The sequence below is a fragment of the Mixophyes fleayi genome, chromosome 9 (assembly GCF_038048845.1).
Source record: "Mixophyes fleayi isolate aMixFle1 chromosome 9, aMixFle1.hap1, whole genome shotgun sequence".
Lineage (NCBI taxonomy): Eukaryota > Metazoa > Chordata > Amphibia > Anura > Limnodynastidae > Mixophyes > Mixophyes fleayi.
In genome coordinates this window covers 24,237,246-24,259,137 of record NC_134410.1, presented here as the reverse complement: position 1 = coordinate 24,259,137, position 21,892 = coordinate 24,237,246, and the positions used below count along the sequence as shown (strand labels likewise).

Below are 21,892 nucleotides of genomic sequence, written 5' to 3'. Positions count from 1 at the left end.
TCCCCCCCCTCCCTATAGATATGCAGGGTAGTTCCCCCCCTCCCTATAGATATGCAGGGTAGTTCCCCCCCCTTCCTATAGATATGCAGGGCAGTTCCCCCTCCCTATAGATATGCAGGGCAGTTCTCCCCCTCCCTATAGATATGCAGGGCAGTTCCCCCCCTCCCTATAGATATGCAGGGCAGTTCCCCCCCTCCCTATAGATATGCAGGGCAGTTCCCCCCTTCACTTACCTGTAGTTGTGCCAGCATCGCTCCTCTCCTCAGATCAGCAGATAGGAAGTGAAGACGTCCTGCTTCCTGTCTGCTGCACAGCAACAGGCAGCCTGGCGATTGGCTGTGTGCTGCTAACCACTGACCACCAATGCTTTTGATCATCGAGCCCTCCACCCCCCCGTGGCGACCCCTCCCCGAAAAATAAATAAATAAATAAATAAAAAAAAAATATATATTTTTTTATTTTTTTTTTTAAAAATACCCACAGTGCAGCGCCCCCCGGGACCCAGCACCCCAGGCTGCAGCCTGGTCAGCCTAGTGGTTGATCAGGCCCTGTCTAAAGGGCTCTCAGTAGTTGCCTTTGGAGAAAGAACCCTTGGCAAACCCAGGGAACACAGTAGTCATGGTAAGTGCAGCAGGAGTGCGTAATTGTGCAGTGAAGAGCCAGATGGAAGCTAATGAGTGAGACAAGAACTTAAGAAGTGTTTTTTCGTTTGACTTAAATACCAATAATTTCCATTGCACAAACTTTATGTATTTGACACATAAAAGAAAGGTCCATCACCACCTTACTTACTTTAAACTATATCAAAATAAGATGAAAAAAGTGGAATTTGATGAGAAAAGCAGAAATCGGAAGACTAATGAGACTGTGATGCTAGGCAGTACTGTGCACTGATGTTCTTATCAATCTGGATGATGTGCATAGCAATGTACACATTTCATTACCTTGCACCCTGCAAAACACTAGAGACGATGACTACAGAAAGTGGTGTGCACTTAAAAGTGAACAAGCAGTAAAATTAGGCACATCACATATATATTTAGAAATTTGCAAATTCCTAGAACAAGATCCCATTAAAAAAAGCACAAGAAAGCTTGAAAGAATGAAACAATATTTGATGGTCAATGGAAACTCTTCCAAGACATTACAGTTTTCCTGTGCCTCACAGTTATGCGAGAGTAATACCTATAGTACTTTATAATTTAAGCAAATATGATATTGACAGCTCTAGGTAACTGTAATGAAACATGAGGTGCATATAAAGTCAGTTTTTCCATGTTTCTTCATATCAAACATGCTAACGGAGCCCAATGTGATTTGTGAGATAAAATGGTGTAGTACAGGCCTGGCCAACCTGTGACTCTCCAAGGGTTGTGAAACTACAAACCTCAGCATGCTTTGCCAGCAGATAGACAGCTGATAGCTGGCATAGCATACCGGGACTTGTAGTTTTGCCACACCTGGAGAGCCACAAGTTGTCCAGGCTTGGTGAAGGACATTCTTTAACCTACATCTTCCCTTTTCATTTATTCTCGAGGGATGAAGATCATTTTGTGGGCTGGTGGTATATTTTCTATGCCACTTTCGGTTGGAGAGATATCAATGTCCTTGGGGTCCACAAGTGACTTCAGGGTGAATTTTTGTAGAATTGTGGTGAAAAAGATGAAGAGCTGCATGCGGACCAAGCTTTCACCAATGCATGCCCTCTTTCCTGGGATAATGAAATTGCACAAATTAAAAGCCTGTCATTTAGAAGACTAGAGAGTCAGAAAATGAATATAAATATGTAACAAAAAAAAAAGTGTGGATCATTGACCATAATAGGGAAACACTTTTATACCTGCAGCAAATGGCATAAATCCATTATTTTTCTTAAACTTTTCATTTTCATCCAAGAAGTGTTTCAAATTAAATTCTTCAGGAGTTTCAAACTGTGAGGGGTCTCGTAAAACAGTGGTCAACACTGGCAAAACATCCGTCCCCTAAAAAACAGACCTGTTAATCAACTTACTACAGTTTTAATATTTTGTTGTGTTTTATTAGGCTCATCCTAACATACGCTACAAGTATATGACATTTTAGAGGAAACACACAACACATAATAAACAAATTAATTATGTCATTATGTCACATAGGCCCAGACATGTCTGTAGATTTTTTGGGTGATCAAATTATATCTTGAAATCTGCTCACTTATGTCTTCTCTACTCTTTTCAGTGTTCTATATTTTTAGTAGCATTACTCATATTTTTACTCAAAATATTACCTTATATTAGTCTACCATTAAAAAAAATTAAATTGTGGCTGATATGCACTGTTTATATTACTATTTTACTCAGTGGTGGAAGTGAAAATTTAGAAGTGCGGTATGAAAAATGTAATGGGAATGTAAGTGAGAATTTGATAGTTTAACTCTGAAGGCAGTAGAAGAAGTGGTGGTATGGCATACCACCGTATACACCCTCACTTCGTCCAATGGTTATCTCTGTTTTTCTCTATTATTCATGATGTAATCTGCTATAATATGACTATTGGAAGAATCTAGTTCAGTATACTGGGAAAAAATAAAATATGGTAAGATAATAAACTAACCAAGTTTTTGCCTGAAAAGTTATTTGGTCAGGGTATCAGAAGAAAGTGGCTTGTTTCAACTATAATTGTAGAACATATTACTGCAATTATCTATAAACCAGAGGTATAGGCAATGATGCTTCATTATATAACTAATTACAAGAGTCCACAAAAGTAATAACCAATCAATGTTTCAATAAACAAAAAAGTGATTGCTTTAAAGTGAAATATCTATAGTGGTATAGTCCTGGTCCTAAAATTCCTGTGAAAGGTCTGAGCTTTGTCTTCTTTTCCCATAATTGTTCTCATCTTCCAATTCCCAACTATATTCCCCTGATCTAACTCTCCACCTTGTATGTGTGCATGCTACCTGAAATGAGTTGTTATAGAAGAGAACACTGGACCATAGGATCCCATGGATCATGTTACAAGATATACCAATACAGATGTACAAATACTAAGGTAGTACATTGCTTACCATCTCAACTGGTATATTTTTACAGTACAGGGACTGGTGACTTATTTTCACTATTTGTCAATCATGTTATTAGCTATATACGTGTACAAATACCCAGGCAATATATTGGCAGCTCAACTGCACTGACAGGCTCAAAAAAAATCAATATTTTTTTTTCTGCATCTATCATTATCACTAGTCAGTCTATTCATCCATTCTAAAGCTAGGTACACACTTCAGAATTTTCCACCAACTTTTTATGCCGATCAATTTTCCATGCGATCGATGTTCTGATCGCTCGATCCATGGACTGCATACACACTAGCCTTGTTTAGGACGATAAAGGGAAGAGCGGACATCCCTTTAGCGACTTTTTACAGCCATGTTGTTGTGAGCAATGACTGTTATTTCGTACTCACTGTTATGGATCGGTCGGAAGTTTATACACACTACACAACGGAAACGAGATTGGAACGAAAATATTAAACGGTACGACCAGCCAAATGAGGCAACAATCGTCCATTTGGGCAGACTTTCGACCATCGTGTCACTACACACACTGACCCGACTTTTGAATGAGCGGTCGTATGTCGGCTGATTTAGCCGATTTTTGGATGAAAACTGTGTAGTGTGTACCCAGCTTAACTCAAACCCCTATTGTACTGGGAAGTCACAATATAAATAATATTGTATTGACTGTCCGTTACTTTACAGAGAATGTTGACTTGAAGATAAGATAAGCATCCCAAAAAATAAACCCAAATGTTCCATATGCCAAATTACTTTGTACATATAAGTCAAACCTATGTAATTATGGACAGGCTAGCTCATGTTATCAGTTTAGATGATAATTAATCTTGTGTTTATTTTATTAATGCCTTTATCATATCATGACACAGAGCTGTCTTTATTTATTCACACCTTTTGTGCATTTAAGAAAAATATATCAAGTTCTAACAGTAGTGAAAATAAGTGATTATTCAAGGCATTTTAAAGATGAGCATGATGAGTCATACTTTGATGTAACGCTCATCTTCAGAGGAATAATGAGGGATGAAAGTTTTTCTTGTCCCATGCTCAAAGGTAGTCAGATGAGGACGAAAATCTAGCCCTGAGCAATAAACCTAAATCTGGTCTAGGCAAAAAAGGGCAAATGTGCTAAACAAACCCACATTGCTAACTACATTGTAGAAAATAAGCAATGCTAGTGCCAGTGGTAATAAAGTAAAGAAAAGTAGTTCTGATGCATTCCATCCTACCTATTTCAAATAAAAAATTAGTAATAAAATAAAATCATTACTATACCATACAAATAAATTTTCTCTAAAGAGGTAATACAGTTACATTGTTTCTTGTTTTCTGCTAAAATAATTTTATTGCATGCAGTTAATGTTAGCAGTAATTACCTTAGGTATGCTGTATCCATGGAAGGTCACATCTCTGGTGGTGGAGCGGATACACCCCATGGGGAGGATATCACTTACTCTCTGGATCTCATGTATAACAGCATTCATGTACGGCATCTGGTTCCTGTCATCCACACTAGGTTCCCGTTCTCGGCCAATCACCTGATCAATTTCCTCATGCAGTTTACCTGTATTTTATAAAAGAAAAATAACATGTACTACACAGATTTGTTGGTGCAAGAGGGATGAGGTAACAACAAAACCTCTTGAGCTTTCTTTATTCAGGGTTGATGAACAAACATTATGTAATATTTAAAATATGTTCATTGATTCAATCAAACCATAAAAAGAAAAGGGATACCACAGCATTTGGCAAAAAACATTTGACCACTGCACTATTCCATTGGATTATATGGATGATATTTCCTAAAGCAGGGAATTAGAACAGAAGATGTTACTCATATTAAATCTTACCAGTAGCCTATAAATAATTCAGCTCACAAAATGTCGGCATAAATAATATCACATGTTCCTACTTAATTTATATTAATAAATCATGTCACACCAATACTCATATATATACTACTGAACATTTCTAAAAACAAGTTAGATTACTGAATTGAATTAATTTTAAATGTACTGGTGCATTTGACACCACAACCTTTCCTCAATAGTTTCACAGGGCCACAGTCTGGAGTTTCCGGCATGGTCCCATTTTTTACCTCATCACATCATGACACTGTCACTGTCTCATGCAGTCATGGCCTCACTAGCAAAATCAGTTCACTGTCTCCCAGAGAGTTAACTCTGACCTGGGTATGACTGATTCATGAGCCCGCAGCCCCTGCCCCCAGGCTGCACATGCAGTCTTGGCAGAAGCCATTATTGGGCACACAGTCTGGGGTGCTGCAGCCATGATTCTCTCTAGGCTGCTTGAACAGCTTTGGCAGGGATCCAGTAGAAAGCTACTCTGCATGTCCTTGACAAAACATAGTTAAGGGACTTACTGTATGTTCAATTACCTTGGGGAGATGACATAGTTGTTTACTGCAAAATATGCGGAGATTGAATCTTGCTACATATATTATAACAATTTGGAAGAGTATTATGCAAATATAAACACAAAAGTGTTCAACAGAAAATATTAAAGTATCTGTTTCAGTGAGTAACCAGGTTTAGAACATGTGGTGTCAGGACCAATAGCTTGAATACTATCCAGGGTCCATGGTAGTTTTAATCCACAGCTGTAATACATAACCTACTCCCTCTGTATTCCCTCCTGAATTGCATTATATGAGGGGCACGGAGACTGACAACCAATATATTATGAAACTATAAGTACATTTAGTGAGAGGGGTGGTCCTAACCTGAAAGGTTGGACTTTAAATGCCTTTTTTCTTTACACTTTATACCATGTGCATTTGGGTGTGGAACATTAATTCTGCAAAAGAGGTACATGCTTATTTTACAGAGGGCAGTTCCAAAAAACAGTATCTGGGAGCACATCATTGTGGTCTAGGCAGAAAAAAGGGATATTGGCACAAAATTGAATACACATGCACTTGCTCTTAGTTAATTACCCTTACTGTCATTAGGATATTGACAAGTTGCATGCCTAAGTTGCCTTTTGTGCAATCACACCAATCTAAGTCGAGTCATGGGCTATTACCTTGAATCTCAGGATACTTTATCAGATGCAAAACACCAAAATTAAGTGTAACCGAAGTGCTCTCTGCTCCTGCGATGAACATGTCAAATACTGTTGCTATTAAGTTTGTCATATCAAAAGGAGCTTTAGCATCCAGCTTTTCCTGCCAAGACACAAGTGAAATCAGATTCAGATTTTGGAACATATTCTTATTGGGTATACAAGCTCTCTCTAGATTATCTCTGTGCAGTGTAGCTTCACAGATTATATTTCTTCTGTTCTGCTCTGCTCTCCTCCAATGTTCCAGGCTGAAAATAGCAAATATTATGCATGCCACTGAGATTAGAAGACATTTTTCATTGTAGAGCATTTCCATAATATAAAGTCTAGTTATTATTGAAACTGATAGCAAATAAGTGAAAAATTACATATGTCTATAGTACTGTGTCCTTATTGAGATCATTTAGTCAGACACAAATATTCTTTCATGTAATGCACCTCACCAAACAAATATCATCAAAGCAGTTTCTTCAATAACATTTCTTGCTTCTACATGAAACAGAAGAAGCCACTTTTAATATAATAAAACAAGTTGCTCACATAAGGTGATTCCTCAACATATTTATAAATGCTTTATCTTCATTGATGATTATTTACAAAGCTCCCTTGATGTGTACCTCAAATTTACTTGCTTTTGCCATGGCACACCTGAATGGGGAGGGCATTATGAAAGACAACCATTTGAGAAGGAATGGGCTAGAATAATGAAGAAAGAGTAAACATTAATGGTTCTCCATCAGATATAAACAGGTATTTGGTGTGTAAAACTGGAGCCATGTGAGCTCAGCTCACATGAAGCTCCACATCTAACCTCTACAACCTAGGTGTGTTGAGAGATGGGAAAAAAACATGGGGTACACTATGCTAATACCCCCTATTCTACCCACCTTCTCCCTCTAGCCTGTGTAACCACCTGCTCTTCTGAACATCTTGCATCTATATCCATAAACGTTTGGTAGAATTCCAGGTATTATTGTGAAATTTGAAGCACATGGTGGGTCCAAGTTTTTGAACTACTCATTGGACATTTTCCACTATGTAAATGACCTCCAGTGACTGTTATACATTTCATCATGGGTCTCTTTTACAATAAATCATGTTACACAATTAGGTGAGGGCAGAGAACATCAGACTTAAAGTAAAACTGTAGACAAACATAGGTGATCTCTAATGAACCATAATTCCTCTTGCTGGCTCTTCCAATCGCTTATTTTTTTCTATGAGACACAACATGGCACCATGAAATTAATAGTTAAACCTTAGCACACTTAGTAGACATTTCCTCCTGATCCTGTACATTGACATCAGGGCGTCATTCATGGTGGATGAATAGGGACATGGACACCACTACGATAGAGGTAGATGCTACAATTTACAAAGTTGTGAAGAGGGAATGCACACTGTTAGATTTATTTCATAACTGTATTATTTAATGTCCTGTAATATCACAGTTCAATATCTCACAGCCGAATAAAATTACTATTTACAGATATTCTCACCTGAAAGGCTGATGATTATCTTTACATTGGCATGAGACCGAGATCTCACACCAGGAAAGGTGTCAACTAACTTTCATCTTGACAGAAGTCTAAAACACCATTTCTTTCCATTCTTTGATGGATGTTCTGGTCAGGGTCAACAGTGCTCAATGCAAACTTTAAAGTGGAAATTTATTAAAGACATTGGATATGTTCAGTGCAACCTTCTAAGCAGAAATGTCTCAAAGACTTTGAACATGCTCTGTGTAAATCCTACACTTCACCCACAGTCAGCTGTGTCTGGTCCCAATTATTGCCATTCCATTAAGACGGCAAACAAACAATGTACAGTGATATCACTTCATATTATGAAATCACCTCATCTACACAACACATCATTGACCCTGTAAATGTGAAAGGGCCTTGGCACTTTCACATTCTGCTCAGATTACACAGATTATAGGATCTTGAAACAATTGTCATGTTCCCTTAATCTAGACCTGGACTTGTGGACTGTTACATTCAGTGGGGAAAATGCATGCCTTATATGTGGAACTGCAAAGTTTCATAAGGGACCATGGTGCCCTTGAGACGGTTATGACCATGGTGGTTACGCCATGGTGTCATGGGGGATTTTAGGCTTTAGGCAGCTAGGGTCCAGTAGAAGTTCAGTATAAATATCAACCAGATAAATATAACTATGTACCTGTTTCATCCTGATGAGGAAACAGTCAATGAAATCTCGAGGATTTGCAGGATCCAGCACCTCCTGGTGGTTTCTGACACTCTCCTTTACAACTTCCTTTAGGTCTTGCAAAAGGTGAAACATTCTCTTGTGGGGTCCAGGTAAATATATCATGATCTTCGGAAACATGTCAAACAGCTGCAGAAGACAGAAATATGTACTGCATTGTAACATTAATGGTATTTGTCTTCCTCTAGAAGAACTGGCAAATGGATATATGAAGAAAGAGGAGTTGAATTGAGAGCTAATATTAGGGTCTATAAATTGGAACCCAAATGAAGCCCACCAGTCCATTTAGAATGAGTCATCATGGTTCTACTGTTCATCATATTTTAAATGTTACTTTGGATATGTGTTATTGTCTAATTAATCAATTTTAACAAAATATGCATTAAGTAATGGAAATGAAAATCATTTTAACTGCACTATGGGTTATAAATCTGACTCCTAGATTAAATATGGATCCTGGTCTAAATTACTTATGGCTCCCCTGATATATAGAGTAACAAGATAAGTTGTAGGGAGGACTTCATCTACAGAAATAGGAGAAGGTATTGGGAGACATCAAATGGAGGAATAGTATAAGCTATGTAACAAGTTATGCAGGGTAATAGCAATAGCTGCTATAATATGAGTTACATAAAATAAAAGGAGGAGGTAAGCAGAATCATAGAAGGAATTATATTTTGTAATTTGCTGTGGGACAATAGGGATTTGTAAGGAGAGATTATAAAATGCAATAGGTTTTATAGGCAGTTTACAGAATAATAATAAATAAAGCAGTCAAAGCAATGTGAGACATTGTTAAGAAATAATATTTAGCTACAATGCTCTGTTCAACAATCACCTGGCCCCAGGTTGAAGATATGATTTGAAATGAATCCCGCAAATCTTGAAGGATTTTCATCCACTTCTCATCAGTGTAGTCATAGCGAACTCCAACCAGTACTCTAGCAATGATATTAGAGGAAGCACAGCTCAGTGTAGTACTGGGATTTATTGGCTGCCCTGAGAAGATGGATTAAGAATGATGAACTAAGACACTAGGGCTTATTTACTAGCATTGCATATAGATGGTTCACAGCAACCAATCAATAATTAACTGTTATCTGTCTTGTGCAAGTTAGGTAATGAAAGCAAGTGTTTGGTTGGTAATAATACCTACATGAACAGTAGGTTACCAGTTTTACACACCAAATACCTGTTTATATCTGATGGAGAACCATTAATGTTTACTCTGTCATCATTATTTTAGCCCATTCCTTCTCAGATGGTTGTCCTTCATTATGCCCTCCCAATTATGTTCACACTCATAGTAATATCCTTTGGGGCCTTAGTGCTATACTCACTGTTGGAGCTTCTGAAGTAATGCACAAGGTGTTGTGCTTCCACCTGAAGAGGTTCTTCTATGCTCTTTTTACCCATTCCAAAATCTTTAAGGGTCAGGAGGGAGAACTGTCGCAGCTGTTTCCAGTTCTCTCCATTGAGTAGTGTCAACCCTAAAAAGCCAAATAAGAGTGCAAATAGGGTATGCTTTTAAAAGCTTTCAGCAAATAATCAGGGTAGAGCATGACTGTTTCAGTGCAAATTGTGCATAACACACTGAATACGAACAAAAATAATATATGCAGTATCTTGCAGGATATATAACAAATATATGAGGTTTACCAACACATTCAGTCAATAAAATAGGTAATCAGCTGAAGATGTAAACAGACAATTAAATAAAATAGTAGTGTACTGACAAACAACCCGAGTCCAAAAATGTAGACCTAATTTATCTTTGCAATTGGTATGATTTCCCTTTTGATTTTAAGTTATGGATTGATTTATGGATTGATATTAGTTTATAAAAGGAATAATGGTGATTTAACTTGTAGGTTTGGAAATTACATAGATTATGTGTGTCATTTATTTTCATGTGTCAGTGTCTCTTAAATACAAGACATTATTTTGGTGGGCAAGGAAATTAATTCTTTTTTTGGTTTTTATTATTTTTAAGCTTCCATAGTTTTGGTACCTGATGTTTGATGAGGTGCCCCTACCCTTACATGACTTTAGCAATACTTTATTTGTAATACTGCTCCAATGCTAGGTGACATGGCATCTAACCACACCCCGAAACACTCTTTCAGGTTCATTTTCTTTCAGGGAAAGCCTGAATCCCTCCCCATTTACTTACATATGTGTACTGTTCATTACAGCAGTTTAACAGCTGCTAATTGCAATTGGGGATGAGGGAAAGCAACACTTTCTTCATTCTCATCACTAGCCATCTAATTCTGGATGCAGAGAATTCAGTACTATAGCAGAAAGTCAACAAATAATAAGGATATATTTAATGAATTGACTAGCTAGTAAATGGTTTTATGTTGATTTTATTTACTTTTACTTTCTTAATTTATAACTTGATCTTTGATACCTACCTATTTTTCCCAGTAATAGTAATGGAGAAGGGGATAAAGTAATTCTGACCTTGTGGATTACAAAATTAGCAAATTGATGGGTCATCCACAATGTCTTGTGCAACATCAAACATCAAAAGTTTATTTTACCATTTTATATTGTCTAGAAGAAAATTGTGTATTCACTTACCACTATTGTTATAAAAATGTTCAAATACAGGAATAACTCCTCGATCCAGAAAAATATCTCCAAGGTCAACCAGTGCCTCTTTCACAGCTTGGTATCCAACAACAATGACAGTAGGTCTGGAGCCAAAGTGTAAAGTGTAAACAGGGCCAAACCTCTTTGCCATCTGTTAGAAAATCAGGCACATTTACATGAGTTTCAATGTTTTCCATACTCCTCAATACTTAAAGATTAGATTCAAAACACTTTCAGAGCTTATGGGTGAATGAAACTATGTCATTTAAGCTTCCAAAACTCACATTTAATTGGTATTTTATGTGACCTTATGTGCCTATTTTTATGTGATTGAGCTGATTTTTATGGAAGTCCATGGATATTTCAAATAGTGGCAGCTGTGTTGAGGGACAAAATATTGCTTCTATAGATGAGAAAAGCTTGGTGAAGTAGATCATTCCTATATCAATGCAGGCTAAGCATACTAATTCAATTTAAGCCAAAAATGTGATTTTGTTTTTCAGGAAGAGATATTTCAGTAGCTTTCAGGTTTGGAGAGGTGCATATATGTGTTTGCATTTATATATCTACATTCAAGTAGTTTAATTCTGTTTAGGCTTTTAGGGAATGGTAGCAGGCTTAATTGTCCCCTCATAAAACTGTGGTGAAAGTGGTGAAAATTTTTGATCACTGCTTTAAAATGCTGCAGCACAAGGGTATAAGTGGGAGGACCAATATGAAGCCACACTGTATGTGATTGCAGCTGCTCCATTGATCCTACCACTTATACCCCCCCTTCAAAATGTCTCCATTTTCAGCCAAGCTTGTAAAACTAACTACCGAGACTGGGGAAAAATGGATGCACATAGAGTAGCCACTATAGTCTAGGGATAGAACAAGAAATAAAGTTCTACATCCTTCCTAGGTGACAAGTAATTTTGGACTGACCCACTGATGTACTGGGTAAATCACCTTTAGGCCCTACAGCCTGAGGGTTTCACTACTGCCATCACCTAACTTAGGGAGAGTAGACCATGTACTGCTAGCTGCCCTTTTAACATGGTAGCGAGAGCGTTGTGAAGAAATTAGGTCATGTCCATGATGCTGTCAGTGGAGAGCCTACAGAAGCTAGCTGGAGAAGCTGAGCGGAGCCCTAAAATGAGTTAAGGGAATGGAGTTTGTGGAGATATCTGGAGTGTGGCCTAGGGAAGTGAGGAGCCTTTGGAGGATGGAGAAATGGGGAGTATGTGGAGAGTGGTGAAGAGGGGAGTATGTGGAGAGTGGTGAAGAGGGGAGTATGTGGAGAGCGTTTAAGTAGGAAGTCTGTGGAGAGCAGGGAAGTGGGCCATATCTGGAAAGCTGGGAAGTGAAGACCTGGCAAGTGGGGGGTATGTGAAGAGTGGAGAAGTTTGTGGAGAGCGGGGAAGTGAAGTTTGCAGAGAGCAGGGAAATGGGGAGGTGAAAGTCTATGTAGAGTGAAAAATTGGGGAAGTGAGAGCTGTGGAGAGCAGGGAAGTATGTGTGTGTGTGTGTGTGTGTGTGTGTGTGTGTGAGTTTGTAGAGACAAGTGATGTAATGGTGGGGAGGTTGGTGGTTCTCTTAAGGCCATGATTTATTTCTCAAGTTAACTTAGTTAGTCTTAAGCTGGGTGAATTTTAGTGTCACATCAGTATATGATGTAGCATGCATAGATTTTCCTTCAGAAATATACTTTAAAATATATTGGCATCTTGATAGGTTAGTACAATATTTGTGAATATTTAATTTTTCACATAAATTTGTGCTTGTGCTGTAGAGAAGAAACTGAGGTTCTGGATAATACAGTTTTTTTTTATTGATATGTTGAACTGCAATGCAAAAACACAATAGCATAGCAACCCTGAGGGTTATCAGTTGCTTCATTTAATGGGAGGAAGGGGATCATGGCAGGGCCTGTTAATTTAAGGTGGGTTTATGGGACTATTTAATGTTAGGGTGGTTTGGGACTGAGAATTGAATGTGGGGCTTAGTTTGGGGAGAAATAGGTCTATTTATTGAATGTGAATGCTATTTATTTAATGTCTAAGCTGATTGCAGGTAGAAAGGCCTAGTTTATAAACGTGAGTGCTATTGATTTAAAGTCAGTACTGATGTCGGAGAGGGAAGCTTAGAGTCACTCATTGCAAGACTTTCCATATTTCATGTACTTAATCCTTTTCCAAACAAGGTCCCAACATTCCAGGGTCCAGAAAAGGAGCAACTCAGCTTAAGACGTGAGCAGCCACAAGAACAGGTAGGAGACAGCAGGACATTCTGCCAATTGTCTTGATTCTGGTGGGGCAGTCCCAATTTTGGGTGACTGTCCAGCTCAGTCAGGACTTTGTCCCTATTGCAGGGAAAGTTGGCAAGTATGACTTGCTTCACAGTGTCTCCATGAGTTTTGTATATTTCTTCTATAAGAAATAGGTAAACATCAGTGTTTTTGGTGTTCAAAAGGGTCAGCCAATTCACTTAAAAAAAAGGTTTTGAATTTGGACAACAATTTAAAATATGTTTTACAACTAATCTTTTTTTTTAGTAAAAAAAATTTAAAAGTAGCAACGGATTGAAGAAATGTTCAGCAAAACTGTTTTTTTTTTGTATATCATTTAAATGATTTTACCAAAAAAACTCTATTGACTAGCGAAAAATAAAACAAGATTGCTCCAAATCATGAATTGTCCCCAAAAAACCATAAAGTATCACTCATCTTTAGGAGCAGAACTCATGTGCTTCTTAATAATAGCTGGGCAGGTACTGTAAACCCATAAAAAAGATAAATACAATCCAGCAATGGAGTCAGTTCACATATTATTTGAGATATTTAGTAAAAAATTAAATAAATACATTCGTTATTTTATATGCACAATAAAGTAAGTCATTGCAATTTATAGACCAAAATGTTCTGTTTCAAAAATCTGTTTCATGTATTCTGTTACAAAAACATTTTTTTGGGTTCAAGTGAAACTGGTCCATTTACATTTGCTTTCTTAAAGTTGTTTGTATATGAAGACTAACATATTAAATATTCCTTTGTCACTAGTACACTCTGGAGGTGCTGATCTACAATTCAACTTAATGCTAAGTTTCAGAAGATGTTACCCCCTCCCCCAATATCAAAATATCTAAATGTCAATATTAACATAATATTAACTCAGAACTCACCTTTACTAAGCTTGGCACTAGTCCCTCTGATTGAAGCTGGAGAAAGTTCCCTAAAATGGGCAGAGGGAATGGACCAGGGGGCATCTTCCTTCTTCTCCATACATATTGCACATAAAAAAGAACAAAGCTAATGGTGACAAGACCCACCAAGCCAGCTGTCACACTCCTCAGGTCAATCATGTCTCTAACATTCAATGGGACAACTATGGATCTCAGTTTTCCCTGCAAATATAGTAACTTCTTAAACACTAACTAGGAAAGTAGATGTTGGAGCCTCCCTTTGCATCTGTCTGAGTTGTCGAGAGGAAATCCTGCACTGAATGCTGTTTCTGTGTGTTTTGATTTCTTTACATTCCTGCTGCTTCCCCATGGTTCCTGAGAGCCAGAAAATGTATGTACAAAGTTTAAAGTGCCTGGCAGAAAAATTTGGTTATACAGTATTTATTTTTCACATGCTTCCCCTGTGTTTTCCTTCATGTCACACATTTCACTAGCTACTTCTAACTATTAAAAGTCAAATTTGCATGTAGAACATATTAGAATATATTAATACAAATTGCAAAGATAAACTATTATCTCCAGTTGCACAAAGTGGATATTCCTCCCTTAATAAGTTAAATACTATGTGTGTTTTCAGGGCAGAATGAATTCATATACTCTGGAAAGTTTTTCACACTTTTATACAAAATATCAAACTGCAATTCACTAAATTTACAGTGTATAGTATTTGGCAAAAAGTATTGTTCTAATAAAATTGAGTTTTTCTCCACAGTGACATAGCCCATTTGGCCCAGGACTTCTGGTATACATACTGTGTCCCCAATATGACATATGGACTCTGGGCTGCGGGTTTCTTTCCTCCTATCTGTGACTGTAGAAGCACCAGCACAACCTGTTTAGCTGTTGTAGTAGGCCTTCTAAATAGGGAGCAGTGTACAATGACATCACTAAACAACATTCCCACGACAAGTCTGAATTGCAGTTCAAAGTTCCCAATATCTGCTAAACAGGCAACTCTAGCACTTCGGGAGGACTAGGTGGTCCTATCTCACAGTTTGTACTGGGGAATAGGAGACTTTCATCTCTTGTAGAGACGTTCCCTATCACATTCAGAGCCTGATTCATCAAGGAACGCAATACGCAGTAAAACATGCATATATATATCTGTATTCAAAGACAAGCGCATATAAGGAATATGTTCATAGATGCATACGGTAGTAACTCACATACGTGACATAAAATGTATGGCTTTTCCATATGATTTGGGAGCAATTTCACCAAATTTCACTAAATACTTCTTTACTACTTATATACAGAAGACCGCACATGCGTGCAATATCTTAATTATCCTAATTCACCTTATTGCTCCTAAACACACGTTTCTAGAAAATTGCTGCCATAAACTCCTTCAATGCATGACCACATGAACCTGCACTATTCCATGATAGAAATAAAACCCTATAGAACATATTTAACTCACAAATATGTCTCATTAGCACACATTTTATTAGATAAAAGAAAACACACAGACACACACATGCACACACAGGGTTTTAAAATTACACATTTTTTATTACCAATAAAACACTAAAATAAAATGTTCCAACATTTAAATAAAAAAAGTAACAATGTATTTTTAAGCAACTTTGAATAGTGACACTTTTTTATTTCTATTGTTTTTATTAAGTTGTGGGGGGCAAGTTTATCATCTGCAGCTGGAAAAAAAAATGTAACATCCCAACAATGACACTTTGGAAACATATATTTGCTCTATGGGCGTAAATTGGGCCAACGAAGTTCAAGCTCTGCAGAGTTTAGAGGTGTTGCATTCACAGAAGTTCTCAGAAACATTCATCTTAGTGTGAACATAGTACTAGCCAGAGCACTGCATTTTTAAAGGAACATGCAGATATATTTAAGGGGATTCTTTTCAACAAAAATGAATTAGGCCCATGAAGTCAGACACCTGCAGAATTTCAATCTTTGCCTAGGCAAAGACACAAATAGTAATGTAAGGATTTCCAAGGCCTACACTTTTATGCTGCAAAAAACTAATTTATTATAATACTAGATTATAAAATCACAATACTTATATTCTTCTACAGGGGCTTGGGGTGGGCTACTTGTCTCCTTCTGCTAGAGCTCCTCCATAACCTACACCCATGCTTCCACCCTGGCCTCCTATTACTGGTGGTGATGCTGTAGGCATTCTGTTGGGATAAATATAACACATATTAATCTTGTATTACTTATTTTCTCTCTCTCCTAGATATATATATATATATATATATATATATATATATATATATATATATATATATATATATATATATATATATATCTAATCTTAGGTTTCAATATTAATTATTAAATACCACACATGGAGCATTACTCAACCATTGGTCAAATACAAATAGCTCCACCCCACTTGCATATGGACTTGACCTAGGTGGTTTATTAAAACTTCAGTATTCTAAACTGAATGTAATCATATACTGTTTTCTGATTTACTTGTATATTTTTTTTAAGATTTGCATTTTAAGTCAGCACAAAAGGTACTTGCATGTAAAAATAAGACACAATAATCCTATGAATCTGGAGAACTAGCCTCAACATCATCTTCCTCCCGACCATCAACTTCAGTCTTTTCCACCCATGGAACCCCACTCTAAATAGAAACGTTATGAAATATCACACACAAAGCTATGAAGTTGCACACAATATCCAATGCATGCATAAGTACTCCACCAGACTGGTCAAGACAACAGAATATGGCCATTAAAAGCCCAAAAAATCATTCTATAACCAATCTGATAGCGATATTGTGGAATCGTATACAACCTCTTCATCTGTGTGTGGATTTAAAAAAGGTGTGAGGTGCCAAGTAAGGAAAAGGTAAGCATTGTCCCCTTTAAATAAAAAAAAATAAAAAAATAAAAAAAAAATAATAAATATATATATATATATATATATATATATATATATATATATATATATATATATATATATATATAATATGCAATATTAACCAAATAATGCCAACATTTAGGGAGGTATTTTACATAATATGGTGCTATTATAGTGCTACAATGCTCTGCAATTGTTTGTATCAGTACAGCTTAATTCAGAGAGTGTTACAATTTTGCAAATAAGGTAGACCCAAATGAGGTGATAGTCAAGGCAAAGGAATTAGGAGGAGGGCTGGTAGGCTTAAATAAAGAAATGAGTGTTAAGGACACACTTGAAGCATTGGAAAGCAGAGGCTAGCCTCATAGGGCATAAGGGATTATACCACAGATGGGTAGCACCCAGTTGAAGTCCAGGAGGAGGGGTTGAAAGAGGCAATTAGTGTTGTAGTGAGGTAGCAGTCATTAGCAGAGCACAGAGAGCAGCAAGGGGTGTGGTTAGAGATAGGGGGGGATTGGTCAAGAGATTATTAGGTGTGAAGGAGGAGTTCAAATTCAATTCTGTACGCCACAGGGAGCCAATGTAATAACTGTCTGAGAGAGATAAAGTGGCGGGAGAGTAAAACAAGGTGGGAAGCAGCAGTATTTAGGACAGACTTACTCTTTTTCTGTAATGAGATCAGATGTGCTGATTTTTATTTACATAATGATAAATATTGCAAACAATCAGTTCATCAGTTATCTGTAATGGAATTTGATATGCTGTTTTGTATTTAGATAATTGTATGCTTAAACCTCTAAACTAACTATTTGCTTAACAAATTTATTGTTGTAAGCGTAGTGTGAGTTTACTGGGAGTTAACTCCAGACACTGATCACATGACTTTGACTTTGTTACCTTTTGGTTTATTACAAGTGTGTTTGCAGATTATATAGCATGGTAACAGTTACTCAAGAGCTGAAAGAGAAGTGAACAGGAGGAGAAAATTAATCTTGGAAGTACACAAAATATGTCTCCATCGCTGCCCAGGATTTCCTCTGTATCACATCCATTCATCTCACACTGACCCTCTGCTTCTGTCCTGTCTGCCTCCAACCTTCATTGATGTCCACGCTTCAGGACTTATTTAAGCTCTGTCATCACTACTGTCGTAAATAATTTCCATTTTCTTATTACCTATTTTCTATCACTTTCTCTCCTGCTACCTCTTCCTTCTTTCCTTTCACTCGTCTTATCCTTTATCACAACCACTTCACCACTAACTCTTAATGACCTTATGTCCTCATGCTCTATACTCCTGCTCCTCGTGTCCAGTAATCCTACTCCAAACCTCCTTCACCCTCCTCTGCCATCCCTTCGTCCTCCCTCTTCCACTGTCTCGCCTCTTCTTTGCTGCTCTGCCGTCCCTGTGACTCACTGCCTCCTCCCTCTTCTCCCTCTCTTCTCCTTCCTGCATAGCCCCTCCTCCTTTCCCCCCTGTAGTAATGATAGCATTAATATTACTTTTATGAAGGAACAAGATGGAGTCTGTCATTCATTTTTGTGTGTCTCTTTTTGAACATATTCTAAGCCTGTGATGTTTCATCACATTATTTGCTTATCTCTTATAGCCATGTTTTCCTAAAACTAGTGTAGTGGACTATGTCCTGCAAACACAGCTTTTTAAGTAAACTAGAATTCAGACAGATGACTATTTACCAAGTCAACATAATTTGTTTGATTTTAAAACAGGGTTAGACCATATAAGCAGTATAGTGCACCTTGTACTGTGTGTTATATAAACAATATATGTAATCTCTTAAATAGCAAATTTAGCCATTATACTTAGAATAACACTGTTGTCAACTGCCCAATGCATCACTCTTCACTTTAATTTAAGGAAAAGGATTATATGTGGAGGACATTGTTCAGACCTTCCTCAGACCTTTCTGATGCGTTATGAAGACAGTGTCAGACTTCCTCAATCTTTCTTTGTGCTAGTGTTTCAGGATAATAATCTGGATACCTTATATATTTCTAATTCATCCACCAAAATTAATTTGCTCTCCTTGCTCCTTCCCATCTATGCACCCCCTCTACCCAGATCAGCACCATCTCCACTTCTCTCCCACCCACCCACCATATTTTACATATATAGCTAGATAGTGCTGATTTTAGTCATAATCATCATTGCGCATCATTTCACCACCAGCCTTCAACAACTGCAAGGGATACACCTCTACAAAGCTGTATCAGTTGATGTGTTCACATCTAATTGTATGAATACACTTTTACTGTACTCAGCAATTCCCCATTGCAATTCCATCTCTCTAGTCGTAATGAGACGCAAGTCAACAATGTTAAAAAATTATATATATGGACGCATACATACACATTTCTGTATGAAATGGGCATTTTATTGAGAAAAATGTACACTTATCCAACTTTAAATGATCCCCAATGTGAAAAAATCTGCTCTGAAATTTGCACAGGCCTTGGTATTAGTGGAAAAGTAGTTTTAAAAATGTTAGAATACCACACATGTTTGAAATTCCAGTGTTTAGGGGTCATCCATGGTTTTCAATGCTGTTCGTCTAACCAGCCGAGGTGAGCAGGAACAGTGATTGGTTACACTGATGCCTGCGTGAAGTTCACAATGGTTTGCTCACGCCATGTTCCATCTGGAGATTGTATTCCTCATGCTTCTTCCTTTAATTAGTGAAAATGTTATTCTTAGTTTGCACATTGGTCAAATAATCAATATTAATTAAGTCGACAATCTATCATCATCATCATTACCATTTATTTATATAGCGCACTGATTCCGCAGCGCTGTACAGAGAACTCACTCACATCAGTCCCTGCCCCATTGGGCTTACAGTCTTAATTCCCTAACATACACACACAGACAGACAGAGACTAGGGTCAATTTTGATAGCAGCCAATTAACCTACTAGTATGTTTTTGGAGTGTGGGAGGAAACCGGAGCACCCAGAGGAAACCCACGCAAACACGGGGAGAACATACAAACTCCACACAGATAAGGCCATGGTCGGGAATTGAACTCATGACCCCAGTGCTGTGAGGCAGAAGTGAGGCAGAAGTGCTAACCACTTAGCCACCGTGCTGCCCCTATGAATCTATGAATTCTGTTTAAAAAATGTTTTGCCATCGCCTGCCCTGAGTCACTGGTAATTATATACTCAATGCAGCTTACATATTCCTCTCTGACATACTAAGATATCTCTGTAGAACACTGCTGTTTATATTGGCCAAGGTCCAAGCTATACACAATTTCCCACTGATCTGCATTGAACATCAGAATCTGTGGGGCCTTAAAAGGGAATCGGTAGATAGCTGTTTCCTTTTCTATAAAATCTAAATACAATTTCGTTCAATGTGAAAGGGCATATTGTAAGATTTAGAGATGAAAGTAAAATCCTCCACTTCAAGATAAAAAAAAATATTTGAAATTGTTTAATCATTTCATTTAGTTTTAGATTGCTGGCTCTCTGCAGTGTTCTTTAACAACCTATTCTATAATGTTTTGTAGGTTACTGAAAATGTGTTTCATATATTTATAAATGTTGCATGTAGCTCTTAAATATATCATTTGGAGTTTTTGATTTAGGTCCCTTTAAATGAATTCTTGCAATTGTTTTGAACTATTTTTCATCATAACAGTGATGACAGAGACAGGGAAGAACTTTCAGATACAAGATTCATTCATCCTGGCTGTGTGTACACCAGCAGTGAGCATGATGCCAAACAAATATACATGACGCAGCGCACACAGATATGCATGGGCAAGTGACCACAAGCTGACTATGCAGCAGATAAGTTAATGTCTTCTCCAGAACCAGAATAGGAAGGAGGTTTTGGTTAACGTAAATGGTGTTAATGGTCTTACGATGTCTACATTGACTAATTCATTAGCCAATGGTTGCTTTATCATTCGTGGTTGATAACAAGACTTCTGCCTTACAGTAGCCACATGCACTTTCCCCATCAGCAGCTACAAATGTAATTCCGCTACCTTATGTATCAATTGTTCCCAGCACCACATCGATTGTAAGCTCATTTGTGCAGGGCCATATTTTCCTTCTGTTTCATTTCATTGTATAATTTATTTGTATTGTGATCCCCTAAATGTACAGCGCTGAGTAATATGCTGGACTAGTACAGAGATGGATCTATGCCTTTCACAAGCTTTTTTTTTTGCAGGGGGTAGATACAAATGTATCCCAATGATGATACCAGCAGCACTAGCTAGTCGCTTTGGATTGGCTGATCACAAATTTACCTCGGAAGTTGATAGGTTCTTTTTTCATTGATCTTGCATGTACTATAGGATATTGTGGGCGTATTTTAAACAAAAATTATTAGCTATTGTAATTTGTACAAGAGAAGTAATATTACATCTGCTGTATTATATAAAGCCAATGTGTTTGTCGCTACCAAAAGAAATGTTAAAAAAACCTTTCTTGTGACCAAGTTGGGTGTATTCAGGGGCTGGTTGGGTTGGAGGGCAGGGGGTAACTGCCTCGCCCGCTGTTCCCATAGTGGGCTACCTTGGGTTGGGACATTGGGCCACCTGCATATTTTTCCCTTTAAAATATTCCTAATGGACTGCTGAGTTGAGTCTTGCCTCCCGGGCTAAAATACCCTGGGTGTATGCGTATATGGGTGTATGTATGGCTGGTGGAAAAATTATGTAAACCTGGCATATATGCTACAGGTGCAAAGCTGGACAATATAAGTGTGGAGGAACCTTTAGGTTCCTCAGCATTAGTGGTAATAATGATATGTGAAGGAGTTAAAAATGTTGGTATTGCCTTAAAAAAACCATTCAGCATAATCAGCAGAAAAACC

General features: G+C 37.5%; 1 protein-coding gene across 1 annotated transcript; it reads right to left on the bottom strand.

Annotated features, from left to right (window-relative positions):
- Positions 1-567: 567 nt before the first annotated feature.
- On the bottom strand, positions 568-14,357 carry LOC142102254 (cytochrome P450 2F2-like). Its single transcript, XM_075186995.1, has 9 exons — positions 14,135-14,357; positions 10,961-11,123; positions 9,715-9,864; positions 9,213-9,373; positions 8,327-8,503; positions 6,104-6,245; positions 4,435-4,622; positions 1,841-1,982; positions 568-1,711 (listed from the first exon to the last, which is right to left on the bottom strand). Exons 1-9 carry the CDS (start codon positions 14,312-14,314, stop codon positions 1,527-1,529), a joined length of 1,488 nt encoding a protein of 495 aa, XP_075043096.1. The 5' UTR covers positions 14,315-14,357; the 3' UTR covers positions 568-1,526.
- Between the last annotated feature and the right edge of the window lie 7,535 nt (positions 14,358-21,892).